At 38.8% G+C, this 16,752-nt stretch overlaps 1 protein-coding gene across 4 annotated transcripts in view; it reads right to left on the bottom strand.

Annotated features, from left to right (window-relative positions):
* The window catches only part of Mpp7 (MAGUK p55 scaffold protein 7), a 249,357-nt gene that overhangs the window by 184,122 nt on the left and 48,483 nt on the right, over positions 1-16,752 (bottom strand). For 3 of the 4 annotated variants that reach the window (XM_050152712.1, XM_050152714.1, XM_050152711.1), the window contains exon 2: positions 497-645. The exons of the other annotated variant lie outside the window; for it this stretch is intronic. In XM_050152712.1, coding sequence (XP_050008669.1) covers positions 497-533 — 37 coding nt within the window. In that variant the 5' untranslated portion in view covers positions 534-645. The remainder of the gene's footprint in view (positions 1-496; positions 646-16,752) is intronic. 4 annotated transcript variants of the gene reach the window in all.

Consider the following 16,752-nt stretch of genomic DNA (forward strand, 5'->3'; position numbering starts at 1 on the left):
AACAATCTTAATTAAAAAAAACAGAATTTGTAAAAACCAGAGAGAGAGAGAGAGAGAGAGAGAGAGAGAGAGAGAGAGAGAGAGAGAGAGAGAGAGAGAAAGAATAAAGGCAGAGAAACAAAATAGGTCCGAAGCAAGTATGGCAAACATTTTGTGCCTGCTGTTAAATGTGAGGAACGGCAGTGTAGGTGGGAATCACCAGTATTTGCCAGAACACTGGGCATTCTCAAATACTTCATTTTAAGCAATTAAATGCATGGTGTTGTTCCAAAAGCAAAACAAGGGTATAGGCATGCGTCACCACCACCACCTCGTGAAGGAAGTGCCCTGAATATCCCATAGTATTTCTGTCTAATCCAGAGCTTGTTAGGACTTATTTTATGCCTCTCATGTAGGTCACAGAGAAAGAAAAATGATTTATTTGTGCCCACAAGTCAGTGGGAACAACACTAATAAGTAAGAATGTAGGGAAAATTGTCCCCTTGGGTTCTCATACCCATTTCTCCAGCAGATCCGGTTGACAGTGCTGGCATGCTGCGGGCTAAAGGTGTGTGGCTGCTCTCCACTCTCTTGCCTTGGGAAGCTCCAGAAAATTCAATGACCTGCAGCCGTCCTTCACGAAAGAACCGACTGTCTCACTAGCCCCTTGGAAGAAAAAAAAAATTAAACATTTATACACATAAAAACCCAAATATCACTAAATCAAACATCACATAACTAATTCTACACATAACTTGTATTGGACAATATACCAGTGATGTGGGATTCCCCTTTGTGTGCTGTGATTATCATTAATGAATAATGAAACTGCTTTGGACCTACAACAGGGCAGAACTTAGTTAGGCAGGGAAAACTAAACTGAATGCTGGGAGAAAGAATGGCAGAGTCAGAGAGAAGCCATGGAGCCTCTGCCAGAGACGGATGTGCTGAAACTTTGCTGGTAGGTCATGACCTTGTGGCGATACACAGATAACTAGAAATGGGTTAAATTAAGATATAAGAGTTAGCCAATAAGAAGCTAGAGCTAATGGGCCAAGCAGTGATTTAAAAAAAGCAGTTTCTGTGTGATTAGCAACTGGGAACCAACAAACGGTCTCATTACAACAATACCAGAGAGATCATAATTCTTCTATGGATTTTTTCTGCAATAACAGGCTGATATTTACCAGGGTAGTTTCTGATTTTCATGTGATTTTGAACTGTAAAGATACTGCCACTGCAATGTCAAAGCTTCCGAAAAATTCTGACATTTGCTTCAGGGGCTGCTGATGGCACTGTGACCTTTCAGAAGACTCTGTACAACCAGTTCCTCTCTCTTACCTTAATTCTAGCTACATTTCCCAGTGTGTAACAAAGACTATCTGAGTTACCAGCAACTACAACTCTATGTTTCCATGGATTTAATAGTCCAACAGCTGCAAAGTTCTCTACTGCAGGCCGAGCAGATACTCACAGACTTACTTAGCTAGGAGAGCATTGATACAGATCCACAGAAGGGCTAGCAATACCAGCCAAACCTTTTAGTTAAAGTTAGACTGGATATATCCTGGAAAATACATTGCTTTGGATACTGGCATAAGTTTATCTCAAAATAAGCAGGAAACTGGACATAGTGAAAAAGCTGTAGAAGGTTAACTCTGGCTTTACCTCTAATCCTGCTGGCTCTATGGTCTTCAGTAACTTATTTAATCTTATTACACCTTAATTTCCATATGTGCAAATAAAGATAATAACTTAAAACTGCATAATAATTAAATATGCCAAGACAAGCAACAATGCCTTGCACTGAGTAAACAAACAGTAAAAGCTGGTTTGTGATATTTTGTTTCTTTAATTCAAGTAATAATAGAATTATAAAATTAAAGCATAAAAGAAAGCAGCGAGATTATAACCCATCCAACCTAACACCATGTGTTTCACATTTGGATCACTGCAGACTAACAATGGAAAACACATATCATTTACACTTTTGTTGAAATCATAGCTACATAATACATTTAGTGCATTCCCCCCCAGTTCTCCATATAGAAAACTCAGTCATTCCAAAGTATATTTTACCATATCTGAAAGACAGCAAGGAAAGCAGACGGTGCAAACACTGGAAACTATTCACTTCGATTCCTAAAACTTCTAAGTTGCTGATTCATATTACAGAGTCACGACAAACAAGCTTGCCAGCTTTTACTTGAGAAAAATACAAAGCTAAATTCCAGTAAAGCCTTCCAAATTAGCATTTTACTTGTCACAGTGAAAACTGATATTTCAAAAAGTCCACGATCAAACAGATTTTCTTGGACTTGACTATCTGCTGTGATGTCTTACCATCTGCTTTACATTACACTAAAGGCAAACAAAGAACACACATGGTACACACCCATACGGCAGTAGGTATTTAAATTCCAAGTAAAAATGTAACTCACTGAGCTAAATTTTAAAATAGAAGAGAAGGCAAGCCAGGCTTCACTCATGCCCAGCTCCCATACTGCCTTTTCTCCAAAACTCTTAAAAGGAAACTTTGCTTTGGTCTCATAAATTATTATAACCAGGATCAAGATTTAACTACATAAAAATATTCCTTATATAAGGGGACAGAAGAAGTTATTCAAGTCCAAAAGGAACTCCAGAAAAACCACTGATAAAAAGAATACATTGTTAACAGAGAGAGAGAGATAGAGAGAGAGAGAGAGAGAGAGAACTATTTAAAATGTATAAAGTGTATGCATACATATTTCTAGCAACAGGGTTTTATGATGTAAGCAGATACAGTGCTTGCCATGTGCCTGTACATATATGAGTTTGCTCTTTAGGCCACAAAAAGTCAGAATTTGCATGGCACAGGCTGTCAGTAACCACACACACAGAAATACAGTCTATACTTTCTACACAATGCAACCTGAAGAATTCAGTGTTTCACATTTATGAACTGCATATGTCACATAACCTAATTAATACTTTTATCAAAAAAGTAAAATTTTATAGAATGAAAAAAAAACTAAAACAAAACAAAAAAAATTTATAGAATGTGGTACATTCCCATTCCAGGAATATTGACAAAAACCTGATATCCCACTTCAAAATATCTTTTTAATCCAATGTTACCACACACGAAAGGACTTAGCATTTCTTGGGTTTCTGTAACAAACAGTCACAGTTAAACTTGTCCAATGCTGTGCATTTATCACAAAGTAATAATCTTCTAAGTATATATTATACAACATAATCATCCTACAATTATGCAAATATATGCATTTTTTAAAAAAGTTTTAAAGAACCCTAACTAGAAAAACGCTCAGCGTTTTGTGGAATAAAATGGTGTTGCTGGATTTAACTTTAAAATTGGGTTAAATTTTTGTGTAATAATGTTGTTTTCTTTGGCCAAATTGATTGAAAATGCTTTGGAATTCATCAGAACACAGCCATAATTATTACTGACTGTCGTATGGAGCCGATTTACTACAACACAAAAATACCAGCTGTTACAGTATGTCCTGAGAGGGATTACTGGATATTCTTAAATTGAAGTTCAATCCATCTTTCCATAAAGAAAAAAAAAAAAAAAAGACCTGAATGCCAGCACCACAGCAGCTGTATCGAGTGCACCTGAGGTGTTTACAATACCCAACAGGACCGTTACAGCTCGCTTTTAAAGAGGCTTATTTTTAAGATTTCACTATTCCAGTTGTACCTTGTTTCTATATATCACACTGTATCAGGTTTTCCTGGCATTGATCACGTGGAAACAGGGAACTATATGAAGGTCTACGTGCTCACAATGTTCAATTCCACCCAGGTTCTACTCAAAGCTTCTATGGTACTCCTGCCACCCAGTGGCCGATCACAGAACTGCAAGTACTTGTAGGATAACGATGATGATGAAGAAAATCTGTGTGTGTTAAGCATTCAAGACACACGAATGTTACAACAGTCACTTGGCAGTCCCAGGGAAATGTTGGAGATATTCTCTCCTAGGGAAATGTTGGAGATATTCTCTCCTTTCACCATGAGTTATGGGGATCTGATCCAGTTGCTCGGGCTTACAGTACAGCAAGCACACTCACTTGTTGAGCTATGTCACCAGTTAAGTAGTTTTTTTGATTTCTTACTTAATTTGTCCAGTAGCATAGTTACCTTCAAAATTATTGCTTAATGTGAACACATATAGTAAAGAAAATAGTAAACTAATTTACTTGGGGATTCTAAAACATGGAAGCATTTTACCATGTAACAATTATCAGCAACCAGTTATTTTGGGAAATAATAGCCCAGTTATGCTTCCAGTTCTAAATATAACAGAGCAATGAACTAATCCACATAGTTATATCTGCAGTACAAATGTAAATCTTTAAAGGGCAATTTGAGAAATTCATTACTTGCATTAATGTAAGCACACTGACATCTGTCAACATATCTGCAAATCTTCATAATTGTAAGAATATGACAGAGGCAAGACAGAGCTACTCATCACAAATCTGCTTACACAAACTAGTTTGTTGTTGTGGAATAGCCGTATAAGATGTGTTTCATTCATTTATACTGTGGAATATTTGTTTAATGGTGCAAAGATGTGTTCCATTTTTTTTTTTTTTTTTTTTTTGAGACAGGGTTTCTCTGTAGCTTTGGAACCTGTCCTGGAGCTCACTCTTAATAGATGAGACTGGCCTTAAACTCACAAAGATCCACCTGCCTCTGCCTCCTGAGTGCTGGGATTAAAAGCTTGCATCACCATCACCCAGCATGCTCCATTCTTTATGTTGCATTTGTTTAACTCTGTGAAGTCATGTTACTTTGCCTGCCTAAGATGCCTAATTGGTCTAATAAAGAGCAGAACAGCCATTAGAGAGGCAGGAGAAAGGATAGGTAGGGTTGGCAGGCAGAGAGAATAAAATATGAGGAGAAATCTGGGAAGAAGGAAGGAGCAACAAGGAAGATCAGTCACCACCCATACAACCAGTCATGGAGTAAGGAAAGGAAGGTATACAAAATAGAGAAAGGAAAAAGCCCAGAGGCAAAAGGTAGATGGAAACAAGCCAAGCTATGGCCAGGCATTCATAAGTAAGAATAAGTTCCTGTAGGCACTGGTAGGGCCCTTGTCTTGAGCGTTGATACTGTGTTCAATCTCCAGCACGATGTACAAGCAAACGAACACAGTGTGCATGCTATGCACATGGACAGTCCTCTGAGCATGTCCACAGACCTCTACAGTCTCAAAGACTTTGCCAGAAGCACCCATAAGATTAGAGAAACAGCATTTCTCTCTTCCACTTTCCATATCTGGTACCTCATTGCCCCCTCAACATAAAACAAGAGCATGAAAATCAGTCTTCAGGAAGGGAGCATTCTGGTCAGTCCCAGCTCAGAAGTGTCTGCAGCAATCAGAACTTACCTTCCACCTTGGAGAACAACCAAGGGCAACAGCAATAGGCTGCATGTTTGGGAAGTCTCAGAGACAGCCCTAAGGCAACAACTCAAAAGGGGGCTTCTCATGTCTGGTGATGGGGATTTTGTTAGGTGGCCATTGACTCTTGGAGGGAGAGTTGTCATCCTAGATGGAAAAATGTATTAAAACTATATGTATATGCATAAATATATGCTAAACTATGCACATTGTAGAGTATGGCATTAAGTAGTTTATAGTGTGGTTCCTTGTGGCTAACAAGGAACCTACCTCCTTCTGCTGTACTTAACTCCTCCTCCCTAAGGAGCTCCCCTTTTCCAATTTCCCCCAAAAGGTCACTTCCTGCCATTCCCATTTACCCTCTTTCCACCGTCTTCTATATTTACTTCCTTAAGAAGCCCCTCTTCTCCCATTTCCCTATGAATATTTTCACCCTGGTATTCTCCTCCCTATTGTTTCTAACTCGCCCCCTCCCCGAATCCAGACAATGGTTCCAGTTTACTTTCCTGGTCTCTATAGCTACTACCAACTATGTACTCACATCTAAAGATTTGGAGCTAAAAGCCTCCAATAGGAGAGAATGTGAGACATTTGTCTTTCTGGGTCTGGCTTACCCTCATTCAGTATGACCTTTCCTAGTTCCATTCATTTAACTGCAAAGTTCATAGTCTTGTTTTATCACTAAATACTGTTCCGTAGTATATATGTACCATATTCTCAATATCTATTTTTCAGTTCTAGGACATTTAGGTCGTTTCCATTTCCTACCTATTGTAAATGCCGTGGCAATGAACAAGGCTGAGCAAGTATCTTTGGGGTAGGATATTAAGTCCCTTGGAGTGGTATAGTTGGGTCATATGGTAGATTTATTTTTAGCTATTGAAAAGTCTCCACACTGATTTCCATAGTGGCTGCATAGATAGCAATTCCATCAACAGTGAAGGACAGTTCCCTTTGCCCCGCATCTCCTCCAGCATTTGCTATTGGTTGTTCCACTAATCTTTGTCATTCTGACTGGGATAAGATGAAATCTCAAAGTTGTTTTAAAGATTTGCATTTCCCTCGTTGATAGGGATGATGAACCTTTTTTGAGATCTTTTTTAGCTTTCTGGGGTTTTTGTGTGTTTGTTTGTTTGTTTGTTTATTCTTTTGTCTTTTGAGAACTATTGCTTTGGTCTCATAAATTTGAATGAGTCTATTCAAAACCCAGACCCATTCTTTAAATGGGCCAGATTACTTTTTTGTTTTTTGACTCTGTTTTTTAAGTTCTTTGTATATTCTGTATTAAACCTGTCAGATGTATAGCTGGCAAAGATCCTTGCCTATTCAAAGGTCCTCCCTTTTACCCAGTTAGTTATTTCTTTTGCTATGTTAATTTTCTTAGTTTCACAGAGTCCCATTGCCAGTTACTGGTCTTAATTCTTGAACAAATGGAGTCTTACTCAGAAGTCCTTCCTTCACCTATATCTTGTAGGGCACCCCTGTTTCTTCTAGCATGTTCAGTGTTTCGGGTTTCAGTTTTAAATCTTTGATCCATTTGGGTTTAGGTTTTGTGCATGGTGACAGATACAGGTTTAACCATATTCTTCTGCATGTTCTCATCCAGTTTTCCCAGCACTATCTGTTGAGAATGCTTTCTTTTACCAGCATAGTTGTTGACAACATCATCCATTATTAAGGTGCTGAAATTACTTGTACGAATGTTTGGGTCTTCGATTTTGTTCTATTACTCTACATGTCTATTTTTGTGCCAGTACTATATATTGTTTTCATTGCTATGACTCTATATTATTAAGATGTATTATATTAAGATGTGGAATTATAATCATACAACATTGTTCTTTTTTCTTTTCCAGATTGTTTTGGCTTTCTGGGGTATTTTGTGGTTCCATATAAATTTTAGGATAGTTTTTTTTTCTATTTCCACAATGAATGAGATGAGAAATTTGATTGGGATTGTACTGAGTCTGTAAATAGCTTTTGGTAGAATGTCGTTTTCACAACGTTAGTTCTACCAATCCAGCAGCATGGGAGGTCCTTCCATTTCCTAGTACCTTTCTCATTTCTTTCTTCAGATGTTTAAAGTTTTCATTGTAGAGACCCTTCACTTCCTTGGTTAGGTTTATTCCAAGATATTTTCTTTGTGTTATTGTGAATGTGACTGTTGTCCATCACCTCCCTTCCTATATGTTTGTTGTTCAAGTTTAGAAAAGCTGTTATTTATTTATGCAATTAGATTCTGTATCTTGCAACACTGCTGAATTTGATATCATTTTTAGAAGTTTTATGACAGATTCTTTTGGATCTCTAATGTATAGTATCGTACCATCTGCAAATAGGAATAGTTGGACCTCTTTTCCTAGTTCTATCCCTTTAATTTCCTTTTCTTGTTTTATTGCTCCAGCTAGTACTTAGAGGACAATACGGAAAGGGATTGGAGACAGTGGACAGCCCTGTCTCATTCATTCCTGACTTCAAATGGATTGCTTGAAGCTCTTCTCCATTTAGGATAATATGGCTGTGGGTTTCCTGTGCATAGCTTTTTTTAAAATGCTGAGGTATGTCCCTTTAATCCTATATTCTCTAGGACTTTCATCATGAAGGTATATTGGATTTTGACAAAGGCTTTCTCTACAGCTGTTGAGATGATCGTGTGATTTTTTGCACATTTATATAGTTTATTGGCTTTCATATGTTAGACCATCCATGAATTTCAGGGATAAAGCCAAGTTGGTCATAATGTATAATCTTTTGATTGGTGTTTGGATAGAAAAATTCTGTAGATATCTGTTCAGTCCATTTGATGAATGATATCAATTCTGATGTTTCTCTCTTTAGTTTTTGACCAGATAACCTGTCTATTGAAGAAAATAGAGTAGTGAAATCACCTACTATTAATGGATTAATGTTACTCTGTGTTATTAATTCCAATAGTTTATTGTTTACTAAACTGGGCACCCCTGGGTTTGTTGAATAATATATTTAAGATAGTATTGATTTCCTGATTAACTATTCCCTTGATAAGAATAAAGTGTTCCTCTTTATCTCTTCTGATTAGTTTACAGTCTATTTCATAAGAGAATGGTGACATTTACTATTTGATTGGGTACTTCTGTCCATCATTTTACTCTAAGGCAGTACCTATCTTTAAAACTAAAATGTGTTTCTTATAGGCAGCAGATAGATGAGTTTTGTTTATTCATGCAGTCAGCCTGTGTCTTTTGATTGAAGAATTGATGCCTCTGATGTTTAAAGTTATTACTGAAGAGTATATGTTAATTGTAGTGATAGGAGCGGCAGGGCTGCGTCCCCGGCACCCGGCCGCCCGCATGGCTAGCTTATGCCCAGAAATAATTACACGGAAACTGTATTCTTTCAAACACTGCCTGGCCAGGCAAGTTCCAGTTTCTTATTGGTTAGCTCTTACATATTGTTCTAACCCATTTCTAATATTCTCTGTAGCCCTCGAGCTGGCTTACCAGGGAGGATCTTAACCTGCATCTGTCTGGAGCGGGAGAATCATGGCGACTCCCTGATTCAGCTTCTTTTTCCCAGCATTCTCTTCTGTTTACTCCACCTACCTAATTTTCTGTCCTATGAGGGCCGAGGCAGTTTCTTTATTATTAACCAATGAAAGCAACAGATAAGATACAAGACCCACCTCCATCAGTTAATTGTGGTCATTGTGTTGTTGATTTTTGTGGTATTGTTTGTATTCTCAGTGGTATTTTGTGTTTTGATAATTGTGGTTTTATATTTATCACCACACGCTCTCTGCTATGTTCCTTCCTTTCTTCAGCCTGAAATAAGGTTTGTTTTGTTGTTTATAAAATTTTTAGGCTGCTTAAGTCATGGAAAAAATTATTTCTCCTTCAGCTATAGCAGATGGTTTTGCTGGTTATATTATTTCAGGTTGGCTGACACATCCTTTAAGATGTGGAATGCACAGCTCCAGGCTCCTCTAGCTTTCAAAGTTTCCATTGAAAACTCAGCTGTTGTTCTGATGGGCTTTCCTTTATATATGACTTTCATTTTTTTCTTTTTTGCAGATTTCCATACTTTCTTTGTTATGTACACTTAGTGTTGTAACTATGATACTCCATTGGGAATTTTATTTCTGGTTTTGTCTATTTGGTATTCTGTATGCTTCATATGTGTGTGTGTTTCCATAATTTATTTCCATATATATGTCTTTCCATAATTTGGATACGTTTCCTTCTATGATCTTGTTGAAGATCTGGTCTATGTGATTGATTTGGGAGTCTTCTCCCTCATCCATGTGGATAATTCCAAGGATTTTTTCTTTTTTCTTTTCCATGGGGTTCTACATTTCCTTTGTATTCCTTTCCTATGGTTTTTTTTTTCATGTTCCTTGTTTATTTATTCTGGATCTTCTATTTTACCTTCAAGACAAGACCTGATATTGTGTCTTTTGCTTGATTCATTATCCATGGAAGGCCTTTTCCTTCAAGGTTTCCAGTTGGGCTATTGGGTTTTTCAGTTCCATCTTGATTTCAGCTTGAGTCCTTCTCAGTGTTCTTATGTCCTGACTGAATTCTACTCTCAACTCTTAGATTGTCCCCATCATTCCCATCAGCCTCATGTTTGTATTTTCTCAGGCATCGCTTGGGTACTTATCTTCTTTCAGCTCTTTCTCCTTGGTTTCATTGAGGTATTTCATCCTGTCTTCTTTAAACTCCTTAAATCCTTTGAGGCAGTTTATAATTTTTCCTTTAATTTCTGTGTCCCGAGTAATTCTCATTGGCAAGATATTCTACAGGTTTTGTAAAGAAAATATTGGCTTGATCATTCATATTGTTGGTGTTCCTACAATAAGATATGGGCACATCAATTTCCTTTTTTAGTTTTGAGTCTTTTATGAATGGAGCAATGTGGGGGAGATGGAAAGATGTGTGACAGGTTGGGTGTAGAGATTAGGAATGCCTTAGGTGCAATGAAGTCAGGTGGGCAGAGAGGGGCTGGGCTGGAATACAGGATATGTCTCCTGGTCCAAGCCTGGAGTGTGGGGGTAGATAGGTCACAATAGGACATTTAGATATGCTATGACTTGGGAGTGGCCTGTGGTATGGCAGTTAAGTAGGGAGGATCCTAACTCAAGACTAGAGCTCTTGACTGCTGAGCCCAGGCTAAATCTGGTAGATTATAAAAATGCATGGTTGAAAAGGTCATGGGTATTTACCAAACTCAACCCTGGAGGAAGACTTGGGATATATGAGTATGGAGTAGGGTTACAGGCAACACACAGGGTCCTGTAAGTGGATGCAGGCTGGGCGGGTCCCAGAGGAAGCCTAGGTATTGGCTACAGTGGAGAAGAAGGTGGTGGAACTAGACTGGAATATGAGATGCAGGACCCTGCGGAAGCCTAGAAGTCAACTGCTAAAAGGTGTGGCTGGCCAGAGCAGGCCTGGGCACTAACCGTGGGATCTGGGCTAGTTCATAATAGCCTTTTTGACTGGCATATCTCAAGATGAAAATCAAAGTAGTTTTAATTTCCATTTCCCTAAGGCTAATCATACTGAATATTTTTAAATGTTTATTATAAGGGCTAGAGAAATGGTTCAGTGGTTATGAGTACTAATGGTTCTTGCAGAGACCGAGGTTCAATTCCCCGCACCCATGTAGCAGCTTACAACCATCTGTAACTACAATTCAGGGATCTGCACACTCCACAGGCAAACACTTATACACAAAATAAATATTTAGAAAATAAATGAATAAATGTTTATTAGCCACTTGTATTTCTTCCTTAAAGATATCTCTGTTCAGATCTATAGTTCATTTTTGATTGGGTTGTTTGTTTTCATGTTGATAGTGCCTTGAGTTCTTTATGTCTTCTAAATACTAACTCACTGTCAGATATATAACTAGCTGGTAAAGACTTTCTCCTATCACGTAGGCTGCCTCTTCACCTAATTGAGTTTCCTTTGCTAAACAAACTTCATAAGGTCCTGTTGCCAACTGATAGCCTTATTTCCTGAGCAGCCGGAGTGCTGTTTAGAAAGTCCTTGCCCATGTCTACATCTTGTCACACACTCTCATTCCTACCTTTTACTCAGTCGGTTTTAGGTTGAGGTCTTTGATTAATTTAGACTTGATTTTTGTGCAGTGTGAGTGATAAGAATCTCATTTCATCCCTTCTACATATGGACTCCAAACACCTGCCCAGCACTATTTGTTGAAAATGCTGTATATTCTCCAAAGTGTATGTTAAGCATCCTTCTATCAGGTTTAGTATGTTCAGATTGATATTGAGGTCTTTAATCCATTTTTTGTGCATGGTGATAGATATGGATCTATTTTTATTCTTCTACAGGTTGACATCCAGTTCTGCCAGCACAATTTGTTGAAGATGCTTTCTTTTTTCCATTGTACACTTTTAGCTCCTTTGTCAAAAATCAGGTGTTCATAGGTTTGTGGGTTAATATCTGGGTCTTCTATTTGATTCCATTGGTCGACTTCTCTGTTTTTATGCCAGTACCAAGCTGTTTTCATTACTGCAACTCTGTAATAGAGTTTGAAGTTAGGGATGGTAATGCCTCCAGAAGTTCCTTTATTGTATAAAATTGTTTGGGCTATCCTGGGTTTTTTGCTTTTCCATATAAAGTTGATTATTGTTCTCTCCAGGTCTGTGAAGAATTTTGTTGGGATTTTAATGGGGATTGCGTTGAATTTATAGATTGCCTTTGGTAGAATTGCCATTTTTACTATGTTGATCCTACCAATCCAAGAGCATGGGAGGTCTTTCCATTTTCTGGTGTCAATTTCTTTCTTCAATGTCTTAAAGTTCTTGTCAAATAGATCTTTCACTTTCTTGGTTAGAGTTACCCCCAAGATACTTTATGCTATTTGTGGCTATCATAAAAGGTGAAATTTCTCTGAATTCCCTCTCTGTTTCTCTATCCTTTGTGTATAAGTTGCATGGACTTATATCTGGATCTTCAGTTCTATTCCACTGATCTGTGTCTGTTTAGGGGCCAGTACCATGCTCTTTATATTATTATGGCTCTGAATTATAACTTAAAATTGGTTATGGCGCTATCTCCTGTGGAATTCTTTTTGCTCAGGATTGCTTTGGCTACTCAGGGTCTTTTGTGTTTTCATATGAATTAAGAATAATTTTCTATCTCTATACAGAATGGCACTGAAATTTTGATTTGGCTGGCCACCTTTTTAAAAACCTGTGACAAAAGAAAGGGGATGTATAAAGCACCATTTACGTAGAGACAGCACAGCCTTCAGAAACACGCTTGTGTGATGACTTTCAGCTCTAAAGAGAGGCTCTTTCAGGGTGAGCCATTCTTACTTAAAAGAGCAGGTGGGAAATAAACTATAGTAATCCAGACAAATGCCAGTGGTTGCCTGAAGAGGGTGCAGATCCACTGAAATTGTAAGATACAGATGCTTATGGGCTAAAATGTGGGTGCTGGGAACTGAATTACCTAAAAATAAGTGACTCTGGAACTTCAAGAAAAATCATAAATATTAATAGTATGCATTGCTAATGATAAAAATAGGAGTTTTCAAGCAAGTACTTGCAGATACTCAGATTCTACAGTCTGATTCTCCTCAGTTGATACCTGAGTACTATGGGCTCCTAGATACTCTAGAGCAGTGGTTCTCAACCTTCCTAATGCTGCGACCCTTTAATACACTGCCTCATGTTGTGGTAAACCCCAACCATAAAACGATTTTTTTTGCTACTTCACAACTGTAATTTTGCTACTGCTATGAATTGTAATGCAAGTATCTGATATGTAGGATATCTGATATGTAACCCCCCACCATAGGGGTCACGACTCACAGGTTAAGAACCACTCTAGACATCCCTGGGAAGGTCAATGGTAACATCAGCAGATGTGATTTGTGTTGATGCTATGTCCACACTTAGAAGGTGTGAAGGATCAATTATTATAGTATGTGAAACTAGCATGTGTTTACTATTTGGGCCTTCAAAAAAAATGTGCTAGTGTTCACAAAGAGAGACAAAGGCCAAAGTCACAGAAAGGAAAAATCCCATGGGAAGAACTGAAAACTTTCGCGATTCAACAAGAAGGCATGCCACTCTGACATGGGCTTCCACAGGCAGTAGTTGGGGCATCCCTGCTCCTCCCCTGGAACCCTCCTTGTACTGACAACTGAAGCCTAGTCACGAACAAGAGCAACAAGTGCTCTTAACTGCAGAGCCATCTCTCTAGCCCCAGCACTATAAATAATAAATAATAATATAAATAATAGTTTGTCATGTTTATACTACAGTATTTCTTAAATTAATTATCATGGGGCTCAATGAAATAGTTTCAAAAATAAAGTCTAAAGTTAAAAAAAATTAGGAACATGATTTTATGTGTTTAATAATCTATAACAAAATCATACAAATTGGTTAGGTTTTTAGGTTTCCTAGGCTATACATGATAACTGTCAAAAATAAGCTTTCCAGAACTGATGAATGGTTTACTGAATAAAAGTTTGATCCCTGGAACCCACACATAGGTACATCAAGGAAGCCAATTTGATACAATTGTCCTCTGACCTCCACGTGCACATCATGGCATGCACAGAAACACATATACATCATATATGTGTGCACATATATATACACACACAAATAATAAGTAGTCTAAAAATAAGCTGATTATAAGGTGGGGATATGGCTCAGTAGATAAGCTGCTTCTCATTCAGGCAGAACCCACATAAAAGTCTGGCAGGCACAGCAGCACCTGTAACTCCAGTACTCTGGAAAGCAAGAGACAAGGGATCTCTGGGCCAAGATGACCTGGAGTGGTGCAGAGAACTGTCTATATTCTGTCAATCATGTTTTAAATAAACGCTGATTTTCCAGGCAGGAAGTATAGGTGGGACAACCAAACAGGAAGTACAGGTGAGGCAATGAGAACAGGATGCTGGGATGGAGAAAGCTCATTCCTCCCCAGTCCTGCCCATATCATGGAAGAAGCAGGATGTGACCTGCCCCGCTGAAAAAGGTACTGAGCCATGTGGCTAACATAGATAAGAATAATGGGTTAATATAAGTTATAAGAGCTCATAAGAAGCCTGAGCTAATGGGCCAATCAGTTTTATAACTTATGGAGAACTCTGTGTGATTTTCTCTGGGACTAAATCGTTGTTGGGGAACTAGGCAGACAGAAACCCCAACAAGCACGTCTTCATGTTACACTGGAGATAGCAAGTCCTGGACTCAGCAAGTGATCTGTGCTGATAGACAAAGTGCAGAGTGATCAAGGAAGGCACCTGACATCAAGTTTGAGCTCCACACATGGGTACACACTTAACCATCAACCCACACACAAATATGCCCACATACACAGGACTATGAAACCAAAAAGTTAGACATTTCTACTCAGTTTGTGGTATATGCCTGTAATTCTTGTCTGACATATACAGTAAATTCTAGACCAGCCAGCATAAGGGGTGCACCCATACACTGAGACAATGGGGATGTTCTATTGGGAACTCACCAAGACCAGCTGGCCTGGCTATGAAAAAGCCTGGGATAAAACCGGACTCGCTGAATATAGCGGACAAGGAGGACTACTGAGAACTCAAGAACAATGGCAATGGGTTTTTGATCCTACTGCACGTACTGGCTTTGTGGGAGCCTAGGCAGTTTGGATGCTCACTTTACTAGACCTGGATGGAGGTGGGAGGTCCTTGGACTTCCCACAGTGCAGGGAACCCTGATTGCTCTTTGGGCTTTCGAGGGAGGGGGACTTGATTAGGGGACGGGGAGGGAAACGGGAGGCGGTGGAGGGGAAGAGACAGAAATCTTAAATAAATAAATAAATGAATGAATAAATAAATAAAAAAACACAGTAAATAAAGAGCTCCAAAATCTAATTCTTGCTTTAAAACTAGCATGTTTTAATGGCAAATTAACTGTATGTTCAAGTTAGTAACAGCTCTAAAGGTGTTAAACTAAATGCAGCACAAAATTGTTATGTTGACACCCATTTGTGACATGTGTGTTTTTTGAGAATATCAAAAGCAGACAGTGATGCAATGGTACATGTAGTTGAGAAGCATTGTTTATTCATAACAAGTATTTGTATTAACTGATTTTTCTCCACAGTGAACTAGCCTTGCACTTGGAAAAAACCCTACTACCATTTGTAGAAGCATAGATCCATGATTCTGCTCATATTTCACTGATTTTGAAAGCCGAGGGCAGATGGAATTACACCACTCAAAACCCCAACTGAACACTAAGCAAAAGGGTAGCCTTTTTGTATTGGCACTCTGTGTTTTAAATCTTGAAGAGGCTCACAAAGTCCATTAGATGCAAACAAAACCTTAACTTAGTATCTTAATACTGTTTTATTTGATAATGTTAGCATTTAACCTTCACTCATATTAGCTGCTGCAATCTGTTTACTCTACTCGGTAAATTTTTAATTTACAGGCCATGACTCTAGATCAGAGCACTTCAGTTTCCAGGGTGAATTAAGTAAAAGGAAAAGGAAAAACTTAACATTCCCAATTTGGTGAAAACAGAATGAAAATTGCTATGGAAAGTTGCTACGGAAAGTAACATGCCAGTCACTGTCCAAAAGCTATGGGAGTATTTATCCAAAAGCACATTTCACAGAACCACACAAAATCACCGAGCCAACTCACAGACACATAGGACAGAATAAGGAGACAGTGTGACAAACTGCATGTCAGAAATCCAGGGACGAGAACATAACCAAGCAGTAGAGCCTGGCATGTGCTAGAGCCTTCGCTCCATTCCAACAGCACAAGAAGAAGAAAATCTGAGGGTCAGAAGAAGCACTGCACTGAAATGGGGGAGGGGGTAATAAAAAATGCTTAAGGCCATATGGGAGCCAGCTGTGAGTCATTTCCACACATTTCTTTTTTTTTTAAATATAATTTTTTTATTGAAAAAAAAAGATTTCCGCCTCCTCCCCGCCTCCCATTTCCCACCCGGTCTCCCTTTTCCCCCCTCCTCCCTCTCCTCTCCCCCTCCCCCCCACTCCTCTCCCCCTCCCTCTCCAGTCTGAGGGGCAGTCAGGGTTCCATGCCCTGTGGAAAGTCCAAAGTCCTCCCCGCTCCATCATGGTCTAGGAAGGTGGACATCCAAACTGGCTAGGCTCCCACAGAGCCAGAACATGAAGTAGGATCAAAACCCAGTGGCATTGTCCTTGGCTTCTCAGCAGCCCTATATCTCTATCACACATTTCTTGAGAGCCCACACAAGACACAGGAAATGACACCGACTTTGAGCAGGAGTTTCTGCACCTGGATAAGTAAGGCAATGCGGGCTGCAGGTGGCATCTCCAGGCCTCCTTTACCAAGCTCTTCACTGAGACCTCCCACTT

This window comes from Alexandromys fortis, unplaced genomic scaffold (assembly GCF_014885135.2).
Source record: "Alexandromys fortis isolate MF-2015 unplaced genomic scaffold, M_Fortis_MF-2015_v1.1 scaffold_54, whole genome shotgun sequence".
Lineage (NCBI taxonomy): Eukaryota > Metazoa > Chordata > Mammalia > Rodentia > Cricetidae > Alexandromys > Alexandromys fortis.